Here is a 24,844-nt window from a genome sequence, read left to right as displayed (position 1 = left end):
GTTTAGTAGTTCAACAGTATTCTAAAACTAACTTCAGTTAAATGTGGGTTAAGAGAAAAAAAGTATCAGTACCAAAATCTAAACTCACCTGAAGTTGTGGCTTGTGAGGTATCTGATAGCTGCTGGTCTGATGCGAGCAACTCCTCCCTGACTATGGCTTCCTCTTCCCGTGATGACACAGAGATACGGTTTACCACCAGCCTGCTGGTACTCTGTAACAGCAGGGATTGCAACGGTTAACACTGCCTCCAGCAGAGACCTGGCATGCAGCTTAACCTTGCCACCCATTCTCCTAAGAACTCTCACTAGTGACTTAGAACTTTGCTTTCCTAAGCTAGCTCTGCATCGTTTACAGAAACACAACCATTTCCCCCCTCCTTTGAGAAAGACATCCCGAAAAAAGAGTCAGCTTTTTAATCTAGATTGCCTGAAATATGCATGGTGAGATCAACACAAAATCCTTCCCATTTCACAGCAGCTTTACTGCCTCTATTGCCTAATCCTCATTTGGAATTTACATCCTGTGGTGTAAATTAATGCTACAAAATTAAAAGATGGGGGTGTAATTTAGCTGATTTTAAATGGATGCTACTCGTTACTGTGTTGTGTTTCATCTTAATGTGAATCAAGAAATAATTTTAATGGGTAAAGGAAGAAGGGGAAAAGTACAAATCCACATTGTTTTTTGACATTTAAGTCATCACAGAATGAACCAGGTTGGAAGAGACCTCCAAGATCATCCAGTCCAACCTATCCCCCAGCCCTATCCAGTCAACCAGACCATGGCACCAAGTGCCTCATCCAGGCTTTTCTTGAACACCTCCAGGGATGGTGACTCCACCGCCTCCTAGGGCAGCCCAGCTGGGCTAACTTCTGCTTTGTTAAATCAGCAAGTCACGATCATGAGCTTTTTTAGGGTATCTAGCCCTGACAACAGGAATTGCTCTTCTCCTCTTCTCCCAAAGATTACCACAACTTAAACTGATGAAGAGTTTAAAAAAACGAGTTAAAAATAAAAATCCAACTGGATTCAGATAAGCTAAATTTTGCCAGTTCAAGAGTATCAGTTCATATTTTTTCTGTCTTGCTTAATTTTACTTGCGTTTTAAATTAGTTTACTGTCAATTCTGCCAGTACAAAGTGCCTGGCATTGATCCTTTTCTCATATATGCACACTGCAATAAACATTTTTCTTCTAGAATAGGGTCCTCCAATCATCATTACAGGACTTCTCATTTAAGTGCAGCTCAAGAAGTTTAACTCTAAACAGCATTAGGTTACAGCTTAAAGAATACAAATGTCATTTTAGGAGTAGCAGAAAATAAAGTAAATCAATTACCTCTGATGTGTATTGAAAGAAAAAGAATTATCTTAGGCCCCACTGAACACTTCCATTTCTATTATGTGTAGTAGGTGTTTCAAAAAATCAGGTTTGTGCAGCGATAAATCGTGTGAGAAATATCTTGTAAGAGTAAGAAATATCTCCTAAGAGCATTCCTGGTGTACTTAAATTTATAAGGTAAGCTAATATTGCAGAAAATCTATCTTTTTACAGCAGAACACTCATGAAGTACTTTAACACTCCACTGGGAGAAAAAAAAACAACAAAAACCACAGGCCCTCAAGCAAAACTACACAAAATGACATTTATGAAAGCAGCAGTGGTCTGATCTCAAGAGATCCTGCTGACAAATCAATATGGAAAATACTGGAAGATAACTCACATCACAGACTCTCAACTCAAAATTGAAGACAGTATCATCGCTGTGGCTAGAATTCCAATGTAATTTTGTTTTTCAACAGATTAAAAAAGCAACTTAGAATCATAGAATCAACCAGGTTGGAAGAGACCTCCAAGATCAGCCAGTCCAACCTAGCACCCAGCCCTAGCCAGTCAACCAGACCATGGCACTAAGTGCCTCATCCAGGCTTTTCTTGAACACCTCCAGGGACGGTGCCTCCACTACCTCCATGGGCAGCCCATTCCAATGCCAATCACTCTCTCTGGGAAGAACTTCCTCCTAACATCCAGCCTAGACTTTCCCCGGCACAACTTGAGACTGTGTCCCCTTGTTCTGTTGCTGGTTGCCTGGGAGAAGAGGCCACCCCCCACCTGGCTACAATGTCCCTTCAGGTAGCTGTAGACAGCAATGAGGTCACCCCTGAGCCTCCTCTTCTCTAGGCTAAACAGGCCCAGCTCCCTCAGCCTCTCCTCATAGGGTTTGTATTCCAGGCCCCTCACCAGCTTTGCCTCCCTTCTCTGGACACATTCCAGCACCTCAACATCTCTCTTGAATTGAGTGGCCCAGAACTGGACACAGGACTCAAGGTGTGGCCTGACCAGTGCTGAGTACAGGGGAAGAATAACCTCCCTTGTCCTACTGGCCACACTGTTCCTGATCCAGGCCAGGATGCCACTGGCTCTCTTAGTTCTGGCTAAGCAATGTAAAAGTGACACAAATGCCTGCATTATTACCTTTGTTAAAAATTCCAGGAAGGACAGATTGACTCCTCAACAAACAAAGTAGAGGGTAAAACAAAAGGAAAAATATTTGAACAGAAGCAGAGGGCAGGAGTGCAAGATTGAGAACAAAAAGAACTCTGAAGATAAAGCAACACACAAACCAGCTGTTTTCAAATGTTATTAAAATTCCCTTCATTCTCTTTGATGCCAGGGTAGGTATAGGCTGGATGTTAGGAAGAAGTTCTTCACATAGAGAGTGATTTCCCATTGGAATGGGCTGCCCAGGGAGGTGGTGGAGGCACCGTCCCTGGGGGTCTTCAAGAAAAGCCTGGATGAGGCACTTAGTGCCATGGTCTAGTTGATTGGTTAGGGCTGGGTGCTAGGTTGGACTGGATGATCTTGGAGGTCTCTTCCAACCTGGCTGATTCTATGAGATTGCCATATAAGATAATTCTTTCACAGAAAATAAGGAGAGTAACTTTTAGGGGGCAGGAATTATTAGCTTATTCCTACCTTCAGTTTTTTCCTGCAGCACTCTGGACAACTGATTCACAGCTTCATCCACATGGAGCCCATGCAGATCCAGCACATTCATAGGCAGCAAGGCAGTATTTACTTTCTCAAAGATCTGCACGGCGGCAGCATGGTTGGCTTCTTTCATCTTCTGCTCGTGCAGGCGACCCTTTATTCATAAGCACAGCAACTGTTACACACCGAGACAGGATCTAAGCTCCACAGTGCTCTTTGGGTTCACAATGACAGCACTGGCAGGGGGCTTTTAGCTCACAGCTTGAAGCAGTAAAATTTACAACCACAACAGAACTTGTGGAAGCAGCTCAGTGAGACCTACTCACAAGGGTATTTCATGTTCTTAAGGAACTACTCAAAGCTGGTACAAAGCAAAAATTAGAACAAAAGCCTTACAAGAAAGGTGTGGGGGTGAAGGCAGAAAAGGCACAAAACCTGAGGTCTTTACATAAGCTAAAAAGTTACACTTCATGCTGATTTTCAGATTTCTTCTCCTGACATTACAGTTTTACCCTCTGCAAGTGTTTTGCTACAAATTCAATGAAACCATGTCAGAGAAACTGCCCCAAAGCCCAGGAAAAGCTGCTGAGTTGAGGTGAATTCTTCTGAATGCATACCTTAAAAAGTCAAGCCAGGAGCAAACATGACTACTTTCTAAATTATTATTGATTTATATTTATTAATTATTTTTAAATGGTTGCCTATTATCCTTCCTAATACTTTTGACAGATCCTTTATGACTGACAAGGTCAGCACTGGAATTAGGGGCTAGGAGCGCTACAGGCTTCTTCTCATTACACAGTGAACAAGTACCAACAATTCCTCCCATGAATCTCAAAGGTATAATATCTGAGAGGCTGAAGCAACAAATTATGTCTTCAAAGATCTGTAGGCACAGCCTGAAAAGGGTTAGAAGATTTAACTCTGGATCTTAGACTGACAAGGGCTCAGTGGAACAGAAATTACTCTCTTAAAATGGATCATCCAGAGTGTATTACTATCAGACCACATACACCAACTAAGGCCACCAAGCATCAAGTCTTTTTCATTAATAAAAGTAGCTTAGTTTGTCTTCTAATTACCAAAAGAAAATACAACGTTTCCAGACTGTACTTGTAAGAACAAGAGTAAGACACAAGGTTATTTAAAATCATGCAGGCCTTTGTTTAGAATCTCTCCAAACTGCAAAAATGCATAAACCAAGAACATAAAAGTTCATTATAAAGATCAATAATCAATATTTCCCACATGCATAGTAACAATCTAAACATTTAGAGTGATATATTATAACAACTGCATGAAAGAAAATTCAAGTGATTCACTCTTATAGTTTTGTTCTGTTAGAATCAGATTCATAGTTTCATAGAATCATAGAATGGTCTGGGTTGGCAGTAACCTCCAAAGGTCACCTAGTCCAACACCCTTGCAGTAAACAGGGACATCCTCAACTAAACCACATTGTCCAGAGCCCTGTTGAGCCTCACCTTGATTATCTCAAGGGATGGGCCTTCAACTACCTCCCTGGGCAACCTGTTCCAGTGGTCTACCAGCCTCACAGTAAAGAACATGTTTATGACACCCAATCTAAATCTACCTTTCTCTAGTTTGAAGCCACTGCTTCTCGTCCTGCCACTGTAGCCCTTTGCAAACAGTCTCTCTCCATCCTTCTTGTAGGCCCCCTTCAGGTACTGGAAAGTCGTTATTGGGTCTCCCAGAGCCTTCTCTTCTCCAGGCTGAACAACCCCAGCTCCCTCAGCCTGTCCTCCTAGCAAAGGTGCTCCAACCCCTTGATCATTTAGATATGATTCAGAGATAAATGCCTCTATAATGTGAATTCTTACTGAATTTTCACATGGCACCACAGCCTTTGAAGACATTTGTAACAGAACTTCTAGGAGTCATCTGAATGAAGTGTACAGGGTCTCACGTGAAGGCATCAAGAAACAGGAAGGGTTGGAAGAACAGCTGATGTTTTAAAATCAAGAATATGGCCAATAGCAATCAGCAGCATTCAAACTTATATATATACTGAGAAATGTGCTTGATCCAAGACCATAGAGCCTGTGCTTCAAGGCCAGAGCACGTAAGACCAATCGGCAGATCTACACTTCAAATGCCAAAATGGATGGCAGAAAGCATAGCATTCCACACCAGCTTTATCCAAGTCCAGGACAAACTGCAGCCATAAAAGGAGTCAGAACAAGGAAGTAAAGACAGCAAATGGCAACCTTGCCCAAGATTTGTGAAGGATGAAGCAAGACTCTGAGCAAAACTCACATCTTAATACTTGTCTGATTCATAAAAAGTACAAAAGATACATCTAAAACCAGTTCATCACCAAGGGATAGGAATGCAACAGACACACAGAGGATTCAAAACCTGATGTTTGTTGCAGTCCATGTCACACAAGAATGAAGCTGACCACACCATTTGGACACAAAGCTTGGTGCTTACAAGTATGTGGATGTGAGACCTCTCACAGCTGACAGAGCATCCTGCATCAGTATCACGCTGGTGAAAGGGAGTTTACTTGTAAGGTGATTCTGAACATAACACACACAGGGAAGAGTAATTGAGCAAATGCATAAACTCCAGTAGGCATAGTGTTTTTCTGATCACTCAGGATTTAAGTTTCTCTCTTAATTCAGGCCAAAAGCACAGTACTTCTGTTTACCTGATGTGCATAAAATGCTGCCACAGGCTTCATACCCATGCGATAGGCCTCCCCAGCCTTTTTCAAACACTCCTGTCTCTTTCGCTGGTGACAAAAAGCTTCTGCTCTTAAATCCTCATATTCTGGATACTCAAAATCTTGGAATGCTTCACTCAAAGGATCATCCTCTTCCTTACTCTTTTTTGCCTGTAAGAAATTGCAATGTTGAAGCTAAGTATGCACTGTAGGGTGTTTCCATTAGCATAGCTTTGGATTTGTTTGTAACTACTAGTGGTAAAAATAAAAATACCTTCTTCTCCCGGCTCTTTGTAGCACTGTAAGAAGAACCAAGTTCATTTTGCTGAACACTTTCTTGAGCTATAACTGTTTTTACAGGATCTGCCTCCAGAACACAGTTCAGAAATTGTTCAGTTTGTTCTAAGGAATAGCTGTAAAGAATAAGTAAAATCTGTGACTTCACAAATGCATTAACAGCTGCTCCAGTTATTAAAATGCATATTACACACCTTGATATTGGCACAGAAGCATAATGGAAATAAAGCACTGGAATGGAATTTTCCACCTTATCACAGTAAGTCTTGCAGAGTTACTGTACTGCATCAACATACATGCAGTCTTGGTTGACTAATAAAGAACTGAGGAGCACTTCAGTATTGTAAGGACAACAAAATACTTAAGCAAACTGCATCCTACCTTAATCATAGACATTACTTTAGAAGCAAATACTGCTTTAGGGGCTGGATAAGTTACTTCATCTTTTATTTGCTCTGGTCAGGGATAGACAGTACAAACTGGTTTAATACCAGCTCAGTTTTCTAAAACCATTATGCAGGAAAATCCTCATATTTAATGAAATAAGAACAGGACATCAGATGCCATCAGATTTCTAAGAAACCCTCTTCTTTATTCGTTTTGCTGTTCATTAAGCAGACAAGAGGAAGACTGACCAAAAGTAAACACAGAATTTGTGAAAAGCAACTCTATGAAGACAATTTAGAAGGTGAAAAACAAAGGTGGTGAAATGTTTGAGCTACAGAGATGGATGAAGGATGTATTTTAAACATCCCACAAGGAGAAGTTTAGGTAACAACCTGGATTAGCAGAAAAGCTGACAAGAAGGTATACAAACCCATATGTAGAGACAGACACTGAACTGTCCAAGGAAGAAAGAAGTTTCTCTTTTAAAAAGGTTCATCCTTAGGAGCTTGGGAGTTAAGCATACCCCAGAAATATAAAGCAGAAAAGATAATATCACCAGGAAGAGTTGGCTCATTCCTTCAGAGCTGCTGAACTGCTCTAGTAACCAGGAAAGTACCCACAACTATCATCTGGTGATGGCAGTTTTCCTCTTGGGCAGATGCCACTTTCTGTGAAACCACTGTTACCACCCCCACTAAATCCTTCACTTGATTTAAACCACAGCTCTAGAGCAAATCCCTAAGTTCCACCAACTGACAGAAGTCAAAAGTCAGAGGTCTGTAGCCAGAGAGAGTCTTCTCCCAGCGAGAGAAACTGTCTACTCACAAAAAAACAAAGGCAGCAAATCTATACACAGAGGTTTTTTAAGACCAGCTAGTTTCACCTTCACTTAGGTTCTACAAAAGCCATTCTGTAGCAGCTTCTTAACCCTGAGTATTTGTGATGGAAACTGTACACACAGAGTGTCACCATTTTCACAAAGAACTTTAAACATTTCTTACTTGTTGTCCTTGAAGATATCCATTAAGAAACTTTGATTAATAGTTGGAAACATCTCAAAAAGCTGCTTCTCCTTTAGTTTAGCAGCACAGTCTTTTCGAGACAGAGAAGGAACACGATTCTACATAGAAGACAAAGGAAATAGATGACAAATTCTTGATTAGGACAAAATACAGCAAACAGTGGAGCCAATCCAACTTTTCTGTTACTTGTTAAGAGCAAACAAAAAAACCCTCTACTCAGAAGTGTGCACCCACAGCCACAACAACATGCCAGCAGCCACCTGCCACACACTGATTCGATAGGAATGCAGTAGGGACAGGTGACTTGTATTATACAGCACTGCAGTCTCTGCAGACAGTTGGAGTGACTCAGCTGGAGCTCTCTCATAACTTGGATAAAAGAGGATTGTTTAGGAAGAACTTAAGTTTTGGAGTGTGTTCCCTGCTGGTCTATCTAGCCCCATGCTAAGCTTGTGCAAAGTCCACCTCGCTTCTAAGCTTGTGCAAAGTCCACCTCACTTCTCTATGTTGAGGGCCTGGAGTTGAAATATTTCATTATTAAACAGCATTAAGAAAATTTGTTTTGGTGTATCTGAAGCTGTACTGTGATAAATATTCATATCTGTGAAGTCATGCTGAGAAGGAACATAATTATAGCCCAGAATTAATCGCCTTGATCTTTCTAATACTTAAATTCTAAAAGCCAAAATGCAGTCAAAACAAAGCCAAGTTCCATGAATCCAAACTGAAAATAAAGCTGTGGACATCACAGTTGTTATTATCAGCCAGCCACATGCATGCAGTTCAAAGAAAGAATCCACAACTCATTGTTCCAAAGTACAGGCTAATCCAGCCAATTCTTCCTTGCCAGCAGAAGCAAAGCTCCTCTTTTTTTCTTAGGACAGCTACTTATTAGAGACAATCAGGAAGAAAAATGCCTGTTCTGAACAAGTGCTGGGCAGTAGAGGGCAGCGTGATGCAGATGGCGACCAGAGAGGGTATGGGCACTGTGTGGGAGACACAGAACTGATGAAAAGTCTCTTAAAAAAGGGCTGTTTTCTGACAAGTGGGTACAGAAACCTGTTTGAGATTAACCTCCAGTACTTCTTTAATGTCTTATCTGTTAGGAATGTTGTGGGTTCTCCTTAGAGAAAATATTAAAGTCAATTCAATCCACTTTTAAACAAACGAGGCACGGAGCTAAACTGTAACCATGTTGATACTGTTTTCACAATGAAAAGTGTGGGGATTCACATCAACCTTTGCTTTTAAGTGAGCAATCAAAAAACGATTCAACCAAACACAAAATGCTAACCTGTATAGTGAAACACACCACCAGCTGTTTGTGAAACAACCAAAATATGACATTTTAAAATTAGATTTATGTTTTAGAAACCAGAAACATCTACCACAAGCAAACTCCTGCACGACTGTAATCAACAGCTCTAATTGGCATGCATTTGCCTCACCAATTCAGGCTGTAATCAGCAGCACAAAGATGAGTCACCAGGTAAGACATTCTGTTTCATTAATAGTAACGAATTTAAACTGCATTAAAAAGTGATGCTATCCATACCAGGTCCTGTTTCTCCTGCATAGCTATTTCTTCAGAAATTATTTGTCTGAGAGAAACTTTCTGAATCTGAGCATTCCAGTGATCCATAAAAGGAAAAACGTGTGCTGTTGCTGGTTCTTCAGTCTGCATGTCATTAGATGAGCCTGAAACCCAGCTCATTTTTTTCTTCTGTATTTTACTGTCTGCATTCTGAGATAACAGCATTTCTGAGTCATCTGTATCTATTTGCTGAATCACAGTAGGACCTTCAAAAGCAATAAAAATAAGGTGACAAAACAATTATTAGCTTATTTATACAAGCAAAGCCAAAACAATTTTTTCAACCTAGTTGGTTCGAACTTTCTTACAATATTAACAACTCTAAAGCAGAAATCAGCACATTGTTTTCACCTTCCTCCCTTCTATTTTCCAAAGACTGTCTGATATCTTTATCTGCTTTGTAAAACAAAAGTAAAATCATCATCACACACCCTGCTAAGTTTTGGAAGTGTCAAGGCTTATCTTAACAGCTGTAAACTACCTTGCACATGCTTTAAGTGTGTGGGTGGGTTCTTTGCTTTTTAGAGAGAATTATTGACTCTGTTTACATATTTATTGACCTTTCCTCTACAAATTAAGGGCAGATGCTTAACAATCTTGTTTTTCACTCCTACAAGTGAATGTTAACAGCACTGTTTGGTCATTCACAGGGAGGGTTTGCATCCACTTGCAAGTCTTCACCCAGGTCTCAAGCAAGATTAGTGTGGTTTCTTCTGGAGAGGGACGTTCCCAGAAGAAAGTAAATGAAAACTGGACTGACAGAGTTTAACACTTTCTGGACAAGGACATGCATCTTCCTGACACAATCGATTCATCTGATTAGTTCAAAAATGTGTAAAAGTTGTATTCCTGACCTTCTTCCTTCACCTGAAGAAATCTTCCTCTGCTAGTATTTGTCTGGCCACACCTTTTCTTGCCAAAGACATTACAAAAACCCTACCAAATGACTCTCTGATCCAACAAGAGCTTCTCTTGAAGTTCTCTGAAGTACACAGAATGATTGGCTCTTTGCTTTCATCTACCTGGGAATAGTGATTCCTCTTCTAATTGACTTATTTTCCCTGCACACACCTCCTTAAAAAAATCACACAGAATCACAGAATGTCAAGGGTTGGAAGGGACCTCAAAAGCTCATTCAGTCCAACCCTCCTGCCAGAGCAGGATCATCTATACCAGATCACATGGAATGTGTCCAGGTGGGTTCTGAATATCTCCAGAGATCAAGACTCCACAACTTCCCTGGGCAGCCTTTTCCAGTGTTCTGTCACCCTCACAGTGAAATAAATTCCTCCTCATGTTTACATGAAACTTCCTATGCCTCAGCATCCACCCAATGGCCCTTGTCCTGTCATCATCCAGCAGAGCCTGGGTCCATCCTCCTCTTTACATATTTATAAACATGATTGAGATCACCCTTCACGCTCCTCTCCATGCAGTAAAGCTCCATCTCCCTCAGCCTCTCCTCACAAGAGAGATGTTCCATTCCCTTCATCATCTTTGTGGCTCTGCACTGGACTCTCTCAAACACTTCTATGTCCCTCTTGAACTGGGGGGCCCAGAACTGGACACAGTACTCCAGATGCAGTCTCACCAGGGCAGAGTAGAGGGACAATAAATGGAACTGTGCTAGTTAGAAGCAAGCTAGAATGTTTTGGTATAAGAACTTGATAACGGGCAGTGAAATGAAAACAATTGATGTCAACTTCTCTCACAGCCTCGCTGAGAGCTCTGGGAAGAAGTAAACTTTCTCCATTTTGTCTTCTTCTTCTGCCTTTGCCTTCAGACCTGGTCACATCTCATTAACCCTGCTCCTACTAACCTTGCTCCCTAACCTCTTGGCCGCACCTCTCTTCTTCCTGAGAACTGGGGTAAGGTTGAGAGGGCCAGGGGAGGTGTTGGGGTGGTTTGAAAGCCCCTCCTGGGGACTCAAGTTTCTGGGAGGGGAGTTGTGCTTTTGTATTGTTTATCCTTTGTATATTTCTGTATATAATTGTACATAACTGTATATATTGTAAATAGCTGCTTGTAAATTCTGCTAGCTGTAAATAAATTGCTTCATCTATATTCCCAGGGTCCGTCTGAGTTAGCTGGGGCAAATACAAAGTGTGGGGGGGCGGGTAAGAGCCCAAACCATCACAGGAACAGCTGATCTTAATAACTGAATCCATCAACTTTCTGTAGACAGAGTATTTGCAATCTTCCTGAAGTCTGAAATAATTAAAATTATAATGAGAACTAAATGTTTTTGCATTTAAGAGAAAGTCATACTCTACCTTCTGCAGACAACTTACATGATTCATCTTTCCTCTGGCGCTTCTAAATAAAAACAGTAAGCAGAATAAAATAAATAAAACAGAATGTTATAAGCTAGCTATAAATTTGGCAGTGGAACTTTGCAAGTGTTAGTTTCTACGTAAGCCAGCTTCCAAATAATGGAAGACACTATCTCTCCAAAAATGCAAGCTACAGCAACATGCCCCACTGCTAAGATTTCATATCCTTAATTAGATAAACCAAACAAAAATTCTGTCAAAAGATGTACTTCGAGCTTTGTAAGGCTCTGAAGGAATGGAGGTTAGAGAACTCCTCTCAATTAATGTACATGCAGATGTTTTGTATACATACTAGTCAAAAAAACTCTTTTTACATGCCCAAAAGCCTCCAGTTATCATTTTTGGCCAGTGGAATTTTTCATTAATGCCAAAGTAAAATTGTGCATTATGATCCTCCTTTTTTAGGGATCTTGGTCTCATGATAAGGCACTCATGATTTGCTGTATCTTCATCCTTCCAACTGTCTTTCAACAGCTCTGATAATTCTGACATATTTTACAAGCTACTATTGTGTTTTATCACTGTTCTCACAAAGATGATTATATCTTACAGCAACATGAGGCAAAAAGGGTTTCTCAAAGCACAAGCAGGCCATGCCATATAAAACCACAGAATCATAGCATCAACCAGGTTGGAAGAGACCTCCAAGCTCATCCAGTCCAACATAGCACCCAGCCCTATCCAATCAACTAGACCATGGCACTAAGTGCCTCATCCAGTCTTGAAGACCTCCAGGGACGGTGCCTCCACCACCTCCCTGGGCAGCCCATTCCAATGGCAAATCACTCTCTCTGTGAAGAACTTCCTCCTAACATTCAGCCTATGCCTCCCCTAGCACAACTTGAGACTGTGTCCCCTTGTTCTATTGCTGGTTGCCTGGGAGAAGAGACCAACCCACATCTAACTACAGCCTCCCTTCAGGTAGTTATAGACAGCAATGTAAGAAACCTACTGACCAGAATAGATTCCTTCCATTTTTCATGAATCATTTTTGCCAAATTCAGATCAATGTGAACCACACAATCCTCAATAGTTAGTGAACCTTAGGGAAGAAAGAAAGAAACAGATTTGTTGAATCATTGCATAAAATATTAAACCTAAGCAATTAAAGTACAGCAATCTAGTACAGCAGTGATTTGAATTAAGGACAGTCTGCACAAAGTGTCATGCCTGAAAAAAAACTTCTGGAACTGCCCAGTTAAATAGGAGCAGGGGAAGGAGGAGAACTTAAAAAACAAAAGAAAAAAACTTTTAAAGGAAAAAAATTGGTAAGGAAAACAGTTAAATAAGAAAAAAGCATTCCACATGAATTCATAATCTCATGCTTGAAACTCCAGAAATATTAGAAATCCCTGCCAAAATTAAGTTTAATTGTATCTTGTTGAAATAGGACTACTTGAACAACTCTGTTTTCCCTCCTCTTCCCCATTTATCACAGTATCATCAGGGTTGGAAGAGACCTCACAGATCACCAAGTCCAACCCTTTACCACAGAGCTCAGGGCCAGACCATGGCACCAAGTGCCACATCCAATCCTGCCTTGAACAGCTCCAGGGACGGCGACTCCACCACCTCCCCGGGCAGCCCATTCCAGTGTCCAATGACTCTCTCAGTGAAGAACTTTCTCCTCACCTCCAGCCTAAATTTCCCCTGGCGCAGCCTGAGGCTGTGTCCTCTTGTTCTGGTGCTGGCCACCTGAGAGAAGAGAGCAACCTCCTCCTGGCCACAACCACCCCTCAGGTAGTTGTAGACAACAATAAGATCACCCCTGAGCCTCCTCTTCTCCAGGCTAAACAATCCCAGCTCCCTCAGCCTTATCTAGCAGAATGTTCTTTAACAAAGCCAGTGCTAATTTTACAGCCAGTTTCACCCAAGAAACTGTGAACTCCCATTTTTTATTACTATGTGCACCTGCTTTTATGTTGCACAACGTCACTGCCCAACAGCAGTCACATCCCTCCTTTCAAACATAAAACCTCCGAGAAGCACATTCCAAATATCCTTTCTAACTCTAAGGGAAACATCAGGAAGTATCATGGTATCATAATGATAACATCCTTTCCAAAAGGTTCTCACTCTTTCAAACCCCAAAAGGCAGACATATATAGCAAATAAAAAGACAGGGCACATTGCAGACATGATAAAACATTTTTTGCTAACAAAAATAAAAGAGGTGGGCACAGAAAACAAAGAGGTCATCAGTCAAGCCCATCAATAAATCAGACATCCTGAGCTTCACATCAAGTCATCTTTAGGAGAAAAGAGAAAAAAAGGAAAAAGAAAAAAAGGGGGGAAAAAAACAAAACAGAATCTAAGCAAGCTGAATACTCCTTGTGCTTCTCCTCTTTTTTCTACCAGTCTTTAACTTTGTGATCCATGTTCAAGATGCTAAAAGCTTCCTTTATCACAGTCGCTCAGCAGACTAGTCTGTTTTCATCTTTTAAGTATAGCTGCACTTCATCATCTCCCTAAACCATTCATCTCTTCCTTCCCCAATTTAACTAATGCCTAAAGCTTTCTTTTTTCCTAACCAGGCATAATTTGCATCTTCCTCATCATTTCAATATCCCTTCAGAGTTTGAATATAGGCTCAAAGGTCTGTTGCTCAAAATGCAAATAAGCCAATACATTTTCCTACGATATTAAAGTATGTGCATGTACAAAAGACAAAAAGGCAGAAGGCAACAAAAGTGCCACGAGGAACTGTATGAAATTGTTCCCTAAAAATCAAGCATGAAGTGAAAAAAACAAAGGCAAGGGAAGAAAGGTTTCTTTTTACCCAAACTGAGGTTTTTCATAAAAATGTGGAGAAAATTAGGCCCATACCTGCATCAATGCCAACAGGCCCAAATATTTCTTTCAGTTGCAGTGCCAGTTCAGGAGGCAATGTTAGCTCCAGACAATCTATACTGAAGGCTGCACGTGATGCTGGTCTAGAAGGTTGTGTCTTGGCTTTAGTTCCATCCCAGCTTTGAGCTCCAATTTCTTCTTTACCACCTATCTCCCTGGAACTCCCCTGCATTTCTTTAGGCATCTCCAGTTCTTTATCGCTCCCAGGACCCATCAAAGATGTATGATCCATTCTTAGCAAGGAAGCAGTCACTGTAGAATCCCCTGCATTGCTTTCTGAAGAGTTATGATCACTTTCATTATCTAATTCACATTTCAAATCAGCATAAGTTGTGTTAGGACCATGAGGGAAAGTCATGGGCATACAGAAATCTGCATGTAGTTTTAAGACTGATGGCTGATTTGTAGTTTCTTCAACAGGACTCTCAGACTCTGTCTTCTGCTTCCCTGGAACAGATGGCTCAGTGATATCAGCTGCTGAGCTGCCTGCATCAGTTCTAAGGGCTGCATCTCCAGAAGTCAGCAGTTCTGTTGATCCATTCAAAGAGGCAGCAGCCAACCACTCAGACGCATTAGCATCCATCACAGTTGCTTTGGTAGCCCTACTTTCTGCAAGGCTGATTGAGGAGTCCTTGTCTTCCAAAGGCTCAGAGACATCACCAGCCCCAGTTACTTGCAGTGCTTGCTCATGGTCTTTGAGATTCTCATCAGAGTTTGTGCTTGTCTTGAAATCAAGGTCTGCACCATCTGTCTCAGCCTCTCTTACTTGAAAGCATTCGGTGTCAACCTCTTTGCATAACTTCTCATCAGAGTCTAACAGCAGACCCGTGGCCCAGTCTATGTCTTTGTTACATCTTTCATACAGATCTTTCAGAGCTTCAAATGAAACAGACTCAAAGAGCTTACAGAGCATATTGAGCTTTTCAGACTCATCAATATTGATAAGTTCATTTTCTTCCACAAATGTGCTTCTGTCATACATAACTCGATAGGGGATTTTTTCCTGAGATTCTGAGGCATTAGCTACATCTTTGGGTTTGAAGCCATCTAATCTGCCATGCAATACTTTGGTAGTCTCAGGAAAAAGCATTTTCTTTTCTAATCTCCAGAGAAGAGCAAAGTCTTGCGATTCAGTCTGTGAATAGCTACTTTTTTGTCTACATGAACTCATGTCCTGTTTCTCTTCTGCTGAGTTAAGCACAGACAGGTGTTCCTCTTCTTTGGAATGGGGCAAATTGTTTGCAAAAGTGAGGGCTAACTTGTGATGTTTCCTCATTCTCTTGTTTTGCTGGAGTTTTTTCTCTCCTGCTGTTTCACTGGCTACTGTTTCAGGTTGGTGCATATGCAAACCCTCTGTATTTGCTGGCTCTGCAGTGATCTCAGGTGTCCCATGAAGCACATCTAGAGTCTCAAGAGCATTTCTATCAATGTCACCTTCAGCATTTTTACCTTCATCAGACTGATTGGGACTCGTCTTCCTCATTCTCCTTGACCTTTGCTGTCTCTGTTCTAGCGAGCCTGAGACAGGCCAATGTTCTATCATTTGCAGTTCAGACATAACTTTATTTGAATTTGCAGATGAAGAGCTAGAGGGTAGATTTTCTTCCTCACATCCTTTTCCAACAGTACAGGTCTCAGTCAGGCCCACTTGCTCTTCACCTAACTCCAGATGCTGCTGAGTGGGAGTTTTACCCTCGTTATCGCTGTTCAGAGCTTTTTCTAGCCTTCTAGCTCTTTTGACTCTCTGTCCCATTGTTTGCTCTACAGGCCAGTCACCTAGGAAGTTCAGTAGTTCTGGTTTTCCTGATGTGTCTGAAGCTGAACTGCTTGGTTCCACACATAGTTCACCAGATAGTTTAATTTCAGTTTGAACTTCGAGAATGTTGGTATCATCCTGTTCCTCAATTCCTCCTGTGTGCACAGACATGGCCTCTTCAGTGGCAGTCACATCAACCTCATCTATTTCTGTCCCAGTGTCTTTTTCTGGGTTTTCTCCTCTTTCTTCTTTCTCCTCCAAGGGCAGCTCTTTTTCCACACTAGAGGCACACAAGCCATCTTGAACAGCGCTGTTTTCAGAACTGTGTTCCATAGAGTTATTTTCCAGCTCTTTTTCCTCTTTCTGAAGATGTTCAGGATCACAGTTACTTTCTAATGGTAGAGAAGTACTGGGAAAAGTTTTATCATCAGCTAGTTCAAGAGGCTCCACATCAAAAGCAGGAGGATTTTCTTCCTTTACATCAGAATGTGCCTCTCTCTTTCTGGAATACAAATTGGAATGAAAGATAAAACCAATTTCAAACCTTCTTTAAAGTACTTGTCCACATTTTTCATTTTGGCTTGGCTATTTAATATCTTCAAATTACAGACCAGAAACCACCTTTTAAGATACTAACCATCCACCTGGGAGAACTCCAGTGAGAGGAAAACAAATTTAAAATGACTTAGCCCTAACCTCAACACTTCTTTTAAAGAAGTGAGCTAAGCAAAGATTTTTTTCTTTGTTAGTATCCCTTTTGTACTTCAGCATGGGGCTAAGAATATTTCTTCAGGAGCTTATTTTCCCTCATTCCCAGCATTCAGCTAGATACCAAAGCACTCTGCTGCCAGACTTTTCCTTCTTCAGCCCAGCAAACCTGGGCAATGTGCTTTTATTGACTGACTGTTGCTCTCTCCTGATGATTCAATGCTAAATAGAGTCCAGAAGTTAACTGGGAGAGGATGTGCCATTTCTTGTCGTACCATTGCTCACAATCAACCATACACATTAACTATCAGTGCTCACTGCATGTCAAATACATTAAGCATGGAAAAAAACACAAATTAAGTAAGAATTACAATAAAATTACTTCTTATGCATTATTATAATGCATATAGAGCATTATTCAGATTAGCCACTATAAACCAGTCATGTATACAGCCTAAATTAAATACACTGAAAAGGAAGCAGGTAACTCATTGCAACTGCACGAAGAATTAATCTTCTCCTATAAAGACATCATCTTACACCAACACATACTCTCAGAAATAATTATTTGCTTGCATTTGGGACTCTATTCTTCTGTCCCCAAAACATACATCCAACAGCACATTTCTAAGATAAGAGAAAGCAAATCAAGATTGGTTTACTGGAAAGTAACACACAGCAATATTGGGAGGATCCCAAAAGCATCAAACAAGTTGACTCAATCCCTTGATTGCTCATTTATAGAAGTCCTGAAATTCTTCAAAATGAAGAAAACTATATGGTGTGCTTCTTTTTAGTATTTAACTGTTTTACTTTTGTTAAGGCATTCACTGTTCAGCAGCATTATCCAGGTTCTGTCGCTATAAAGTTCCAATTTTCAGCTCTTTTGTTATAGACTACAAAGCCAGTTAAAAGCATCTAACCTATGGCTTTCCTCCTGACCAGGATCTTCAGTGCAGTCAGCAGTGTCTGATTTGTCTGGAACTGAAGAATTCAATATTGAGCTAACAGAAAGGCAGCGCTCATACCGCTCCAACATCCGTTTGATCTTCTCTTTAGGCACACCATGAATGTTTCGCCTGTGAAACAAAACGAAAACCACTGAAAAAAGAAACATATCAGATTCACAGTATCACAGTATCACAGTATCATCAGGGTTGGAAGAGACCTCACAGATCATCAAGTCCAACCCTTTACCACAGAGCTCAAGGCTAGACCATGGCACCAAGTGCCACGTCCAATCTTGCCTTGAACAGCTCCAGGGATGGTGACTCCACCACCTCCCCGGGCAGCCCATTCCAGTGTCCAATGACTCTCTCAGTGAAGAACTTTCCCCTCACCTCCAGCCTAAATCTCCCCTGGCGCAGCCTGAGGCTGTGTCTTCTTGTTCTGGCGCTGGCCACCTGAGAGAAGAGAGCAACCTCCTCCTGGCCACAACCACCCCTCAGGTAGTTGCAGACAGCAATAAGGTCACCCCTGAGCCTCCTCTTCTCCAGGCTAACCAATCCCAGCTCCCTCAGCCTCTCCTCGTAGGGCTGTGCTCAAGACCTCTCCCCAGCCTCGTCGCCCTTCTCTGGACACGCTCAAGCATCTCAACGTCCCTTCTAAACTGGGGGGCCCAGAACTGAACCCAGTACTCAAGGTGTGGTCTAACCAGTGCAGAGTACAGGGGCAGAATGACCTCCCTGCTCTTGTTGTAATTCGTGTATTACAACAAGAGAATAACTTCATAGTAATTTCAAAGGTTTACAGACAAACTAATCAGAGTTCAGGAGGGCAGTGCAAAAGCTATGAAGCACCTCTAAACGGGAGGTGTCCCTGCCTATGGCAAGGGGTTGGAACTAGAGGATCTTTGAGGTCCCTTCCTACCTACACCATTCTGTGATTCTAATTTTCTGTGTCAGTGCACTAAAGGCACTCCAAACAAGGTACATGTCAGACTGCTCTACTTGACTTCTCCACCCCACCCGGTGGCCCTCTTCTGCAATAGGATGTTTTGCTTAATACCAGCATCTAAAACTGCACTGATAATGCATCTTCTTCAAGTATCAGAAAGGCGCATCAGATCCTGACAGCAATGCAGGATATCAAACCGGGCACCAAAGATTTCTGAATTCAGTTTTCCTTCTAAGAAATCCTTGAGGAAAGTCTATTCATCTACTGTCTTAGACAACATTTGGCTAGGAATTCTCACTGAATGCCACCAAGGTATTTAACAAGGTACTCTGCAGCAGTTCCTACAAGTGAATTCTGCCAGGGATGGCAAAATGGAAATTGAAGGTAGAGGAGAAAATAATTCAGTTCTGCTTTATGAAAGAAAATGTTCTTCTTTACCTCACCTGAGAAGTGGCCAACCTTAAGCTAAGCATGCAACATCACCAAATAATTTATGTTGAAAGAGGTCACACAGCCCAGCTTCCTACTCAGAGGATGTAGAGCTTGTCCAGAATCTGTCTTGTCAAGTTTTGAAAGCCTACAAACTCTCTGGGCAAACTTCTTCAGCACCTGACCACCCTCAAAACAAGTTCTGTGTTTTTTTTTTCTTTTATGTAACCAAAATTTCCTAAGTTCCAACTTGTTCATGTTTGTTTTGTCCTATCCCTGAAGAGTTCTCAGAAGAGATCTTTCTAGTCTTCTCTGTAACCTCTCAAAAGGTAGCTGAAGACAATACAATCCTGAAGACAATACAATCCTTCCTTAACATTCTCCTCTTAAGACTGAACAAACTACTCTTGCTCAGTAGAGACATACAAGCATGATTAAGGGACTTGAACATCTCACCTGTGAAGAAAGACTGAGGGAACTGGAGCTGTTCAGTCTTGAGAAAAGAAGGCAGGGAGGGGATCTTATTAGTGTCTATAGTAAGTATCTGAGATGATCTGATAAATTAGATGAAGGTGACAGTTTCTTTTTGGTGATGCCCAGTAGTAGGACAAGGAACAACAGGTATAAGGTGAAACACAGGAAGTTCCACCTCAACAGGAGGAGAAATTTTACTGTGAGGGTGCCAGAGCACTGGAACAGGCTGCCCAGAGATGTTGTGGAGTCTGTTTCTCTGGAGACTTTCAAAACCTGCCTGGATGCCACTCCTGTGTGACCTGTTTTGACAGGGGCATTGAACCACATGATCTGTAAAGGTCCCCTCCAACCCCTTACATTCTGTCACTCTGTGATTCTAAAGAAGTTACAGTAAGGGTGATGCACATTGGTTTATTCCTCTCAGGCCATAAGGTGCTGATCACCTTAAACAGCAACAGCAGAAACATTTCAAGACAAAACAGAGCAATTGGATGTAAAACCAACCACAACCTGACATCATTTTTGCGACCTAAAAGAAGCAGTGTTGCTGCACCTTAAATGCAAAAGAATCACAGTATCACAGTATCACCAAGGTTGGAAGAGACCTCACAGATCATCAAGTCCAACCCTTAATGACAATCAGATTTTCTATCTAATTAGAATAAAGTGACAGAAAAAAGAATCTCACAATAAAGTTCCCCAAAAGTTAATATTATAGAAAAAAAAAATACCAAAAAGCTATTTATTGCAAAAATCTTGACTGCTACCTTGCTACTTCACCAGGCACTCTGTTCACCCCCACCTTTTTAAGAATCCTAGTTTAGAGCCCGTGAAAAAGCTGCAATCTAATAAGAAATTTCCTTTTAAGCTTCTTACTTTTCAAGTTCTTTTGGTTTAAACTTCCACCAAGTGTCTGGTTCTCGGAACATGACTTTGTATTTGAACTGCTGAGCCTGAATAAAGAAAGATAAAAGAAAACACAGCACTTATTTCCATGAAGCAGCACACAGGTAGCCTCTTTAAAGCTGTTTTTTGTATTTTCCAAAATCAGTTACATATTTGGAATAACATACATTTGTTCAGTGGTCCATTTCATAGAAGCTATGATTTTAAAAGACATATATATACACACACACACATCACTTGCTGCAAGTTTAAATGTGTGCCACGATCACATGGGAAAAAATGGTATCAAAATCACTTTTGTATCATCCCTTTAGATGTTTTATCTCTGAATCAGGACTACAAAACTCCTTCTTCCAGGTAAAGCACACAGATGTCTACACAGCCTCTCCAAGACAGAGAAAAGCTCACTGCTTACATTCAGAACTGACCAGATGTGAGCCAGCAACCAGTCACAGGACCACAGCTATTGTGGAGAGCCTTCTGCCATATGGAAATTTGAGTGGGCTGCAAGTAAATGGTCCTTATATGGTCTAGTTTCATCATGCCAAAATCTAATCAGGAGAAACACTGTGAGTACTGTGCCACTTCTCCCTCTCCTTGTTTGCAGAGAAAATTCTTAGCACTTTGCCAAACCCTGCACTGCCTGGAAGAATTTGTGTTGTGTGTTTGTTTCAGTACACAGCAAACTCAAGAATTACATTTATGAAAGAACCATTACATTGACAACTGTTATGAAATACAAGGAGAATAATCATAAAATTAATATTAATAAAAATCATCTGTGCTAAGTCCCATCCATTACTAACTGCAGCATATGTGGAATATCTGCTCAAAAGCTGTCAGTTTGACACAGTACACACTCTGATGCGTTTCTATACCATGGTAGGAGAAATCCTAGATCCACTTTAGAATATTCCTTCCAATATATTTCTGTTAATCAGAATCAGCTGGGTTGTTGCCCATGTCACATTCTTAGTTGAGTTGTTGGCCATGTCATCTTCTTAAAGGAAGTACACTTAATTCCTCTGAAGTATTTCATCATTGTTTCCATGTTGACTATTACCTCAGGAGCCCCTGGATTCTGTCCTCAAGACTTGTCCCCAGCACCTCAGAGAAACGGGTTGATTGTTCCAACACTAGCACCCTGTCCCTCTAACCGTGGCTTCTCATTCCTCAGCTTGTTACATCCTTCCCTCTTAAAGGGTGGTTTAAAAGCTCTGCCACTGAGCACTGCGAAGTCCTCTGAGAAAGGTGAATCCCATCTAATGCCAGCAAGCCCACTGCTGTGTAGTCCATTCCATTATTGAAAAAACCCAGAACTGTGGTGGTGACACCAGAGAGATGTATTAATAGACCAAGTCTATCTATTTCTTCCAATGTCACTGTTACTGGAAGAGGAAAAAGTAGCCTGTGCTCTAGTCTCCCTCACCAACCACCCCATAGCTCTGAAGCCTTTTGATTACTCTTGATCTACAGGTTGTGGCTTCATCTCCACCCACACTGAACAGCACTAACAGGTAGTAGTTTGAAGGGCATAGCAAGCTAGTAAGTTCCCTAGTGATGTCCTTACCCCAAGCCCCAGGAAGGTAGCAGACTTCCCCAAGAGGAGGGCTGACCAGCATATTGAATCCTCGGTTTCCCTCAGAGGAGAGTCACCTACAACTATAACCCTTCCTTTCCTCCTTGTGGAGATGGTGATGAAACGGAGAGTAGTCCTTTCTGACCTTTGTGACATCTCCATTTCCTCCACGATGTTTATTTTTGCTCTCCAGTGCAAAGCACTTGGCTTTGTCACTCAGAAGCCAGGCCAGGTCAACACTCAGACATGCATAGATATGACACTGAGTAATCTGATTCCACACAACACTTTTTTTCCTTGACTCCAGCCTTCCTTGTGCAGTAACAACTAGTCTGAGAAAGACAATCTCTTTTTAAAGACAATCTGTTGTTGTCACGCTGGTCAATAACCCCTTTTCACATTGATCCCAATGTAATACTGACCAAAGTAACGTAAGGCTTCATCTCCCATGCTTGTATGTTTGTGTTGTCTATTATTATAGGAGAGATTCTCATTTCAAAAGCTTCTTTGGCTGAAAGAAACACACATACAACAGAATGGGATGGAGTTAATGTCATTATAATAAGGTGGACACACAAGATTTATTCTCATTCTCTACATTTGTAATGTTATTTTTTAAGTAGATAACCCTTAATGATTAACCACAGTGTAAAGAACCCTTGCCACAGGTTGATCTGTTTCAAGGCTCTCTTCTATTTTAGAAATCCCCCCACTTACACAGAAAGCTACTGAGATATGGTCTTTTGAAGTAACATATGCATGATAATCAAGAAATGAAAATGCAGATGGAAAATGCACCAAGGTGATTAATCAATCAGTAAATTAAACTAAAAAAAATATCTACACGATCACCTTAAAGTGGACTTCTTTGTTGCATACAAAACTCTTGCCTTTACAACAGTCTTAAGATTAGTCCACTCTGTGAACTGTATAAAATATGAAAAATCAAAAGCATTATTGTAATTCAAATACACAGTAATGGAATGTTTAGAGCCACTACCTTTCAGATACAGCACCATGTTTCTTTAGCTATGTTACAACCTGTCTGAATGACCAAAGTTATCACTGAATCATACATTCCTTATTAACTCATTTCTCCACTGGTCACAAATCTAGCAGTAGAAAAGTGACCATGATTCAAATTTAGCAAATGGCCATGAGCCAGCAATGTGCCCTTGTGGTCACGAAGGCAAATGGCACCCTGGGGTGTATTAGAAGGGCTGTGGTCAGGTCGAGAGAAGTTCTCTTCCTCCTCTGCTCTGCCCTGGTGAGGCCTTATCTGGAATACTGTGTCCAGTTCTGGGCCCCTCAGTTCAAGAACAACCTGAGAGAACTGCCTGAAAGAGTCCAGTGCAAAACCACAAAGATGACAAAGAGAGTGGAACATCTCTCTTATGAGGAAAGGCTGCGGGAGCTGGGGCTCTTCAGTTTGGAGGAGGAGACTGAGAGGTGACCTCATTAATGTTTATAAATATGTGAAGGGCAGAGCAAGGCTCTTCTCAGTGATGTCCAATGATAGGGCAAGGGAACAGAGCAGAGAAGATTTCACATGAACATAAGGAAAAACTTTTCACTGCGAGTGTGACAAAACACTGAAACAGGCTGCCCAGAGAGGTTGTGGAGGCTCCTTCTCTGGAGACATTCAGAACCCACCGAGACGTGTTCCTGTGTGACCTACTCTAGATGACCATGCCCTGGCAGGGGGCTTGGACTGCATGATCTTTCTAGGTCCCTTCCAACTACTAACATTCTATGTTTCCATGAAATAAAAGCTTAAAAAGAACAGGTCTGTGGCAAGCTTAGCAAGAGACAGCATCAAAAACATAGTAATTATGGGAAGAAAAAAAAGAATCACTTATTCTGGTTTGCTCTTACAATTTTGTTTTACATTTGCCAACAACTTAGTGCTCAAGAGAAAGAAATAATCAAGAGGAGTGTGTTAATCGTATCAATGTCCTCATGACTTACACATGTAAGTAATGCATGTCTAAAAGCTCATCTCAAAGTAAGTTATTTCTGGGAGATGGTACAGATCACCACTCCAGAAATGGAACACAACCCAAAATACCCAACACAATGACAGAAGAGGACCAAACAACTTTTGACAATGACACTGGCATTTTTAATTGCAAAGCACACAACAGACAGGTGACTTCAAAGTTTCTGCTCATATTATTTTTCCATATACAGACTGAAAAATCCTTCTCTGATGGGATAAATGGTTGCCCTGTGACACAGGAATTACAAGACAAGCAGCTTTTTCAACACCACACAAGCCTTGAAATGTAAACATGCAACCTAATCCCTTATTTATTTCTCACCTCTTTTCCTGTTCCAGTCATGTGCTTCCCCTAAGCAATCAGGATCGTAATGGTATTGCCCATTTTTACAAAAGTAATCATCAGTACTCAGAATGATTCCATCTGGGTTATCCTCAAGCAAAGTCCTGTGAAAGATCAAGAAGTAAATAGCTTTTCCCTGCTTCTCCTGCCCAGCCCTGATATCTGCTACCATATATACAAGTATTCTGTCTCTTGCACAAAACCAAGATTATATGGAATAGAAGCAGCAAATTTAGGTAAGGATTAAGGAAAAACACAAACACAAGAAAAGAAATCAACCTCCAGGCAAAGATGACCTACAATCATTTCCCTCCTTTTCCAAATGCTGAGGATATCTAGGGCAAAGAGTTGACAGAGACTCCCTAGAAGTTTCATTTCAAAGTAACTAGGGAGGTATTTTTCCATCTATACCTAGTGACATATTTTCACAAACACACATACAGTCTTTAACTGCATCAAATATTTCAGCTGCCAGGAATCTAAGACCAAGCTAGGATTTTGGAGAGTTAGAAAAGAAACCAAGAATTCAACCTTAGGAGTTCCACAAGTGCTACTTGCAGTGGAAGGGAATTTTTGCCTGTAAAGAGCTG

General features: G+C 41.2%; 1 protein-coding gene across 6 annotated transcripts in view; it reads right to left on the bottom strand.

Annotated features, from left to right (window-relative positions):
- The window catches only part of N4BP2 (NEDD4 binding protein 2), a 48,209-nt gene that overhangs the window by 5,538 nt on the left and 17,827 nt on the right, over positions 1 to 24,844 (bottom strand). For 4 of the 6 annotated variants that reach the window (XM_064149163.1, XM_064149166.1, XM_064149164.1 and 1 more), the window contains 13 exons: positions 24,234 to 24,358; positions 22,335 to 22,423; positions 20,304 to 20,380; positions 17,552 to 17,707; positions 14,141 to 16,422; positions 12,271 to 12,356; positions 11,255 to 11,297; positions 8,943 to 9,187; positions 7,367 to 7,485; positions 5,956 to 6,094; positions 5,667 to 5,852; positions 2,978 to 3,146; positions 89 to 212 (listed from right to left, as the gene is read on the bottom strand). In XM_064149163.1, coding sequence (XP_064005233.1) covers positions 89 to 212; positions 2,978 to 3,146; positions 5,667 to 5,852; positions 5,956 to 6,094; positions 7,367 to 7,485; positions 8,943 to 9,187; positions 11,255 to 11,297; positions 12,271 to 12,356; positions 14,141 to 16,422; positions 17,552 to 17,707; positions 20,304 to 20,380; positions 22,335 to 22,423; positions 24,234 to 24,358 — 3,840 coding nt within the window. Of the gene's footprint in view, positions 1 to 88; positions 213 to 2,977; positions 3,147 to 4,817; positions 5,536 to 5,666; positions 5,853 to 5,955; positions 6,095 to 7,366; positions 7,486 to 8,942; positions 9,188 to 11,254; positions 11,298 to 12,270; positions 12,357 to 14,140; positions 16,423 to 17,551; positions 17,708 to 20,303; positions 20,381 to 22,334; positions 22,424 to 24,233; positions 24,359 to 24,844 lie in introns of those variants that run through there. The other 2 variants (XM_064149165.1, XM_064149167.1) reach the window with 2 other exon arrangements.

The sequence above is a fragment of the Pogoniulus pusillus genome, chromosome 9 (genome assembly GCF_015220805.1).
Source record: "Pogoniulus pusillus isolate bPogPus1 chromosome 9, bPogPus1.pri, whole genome shotgun sequence".
NCBI lineage: Eukaryota > Metazoa > Chordata > Aves > Piciformes > Lybiidae > Pogoniulus > Pogoniulus pusillus.
Note: the sequence above shows the minus strand (reverse complement) of the source record. Positions and strands in the feature narration are given on the sequence as shown.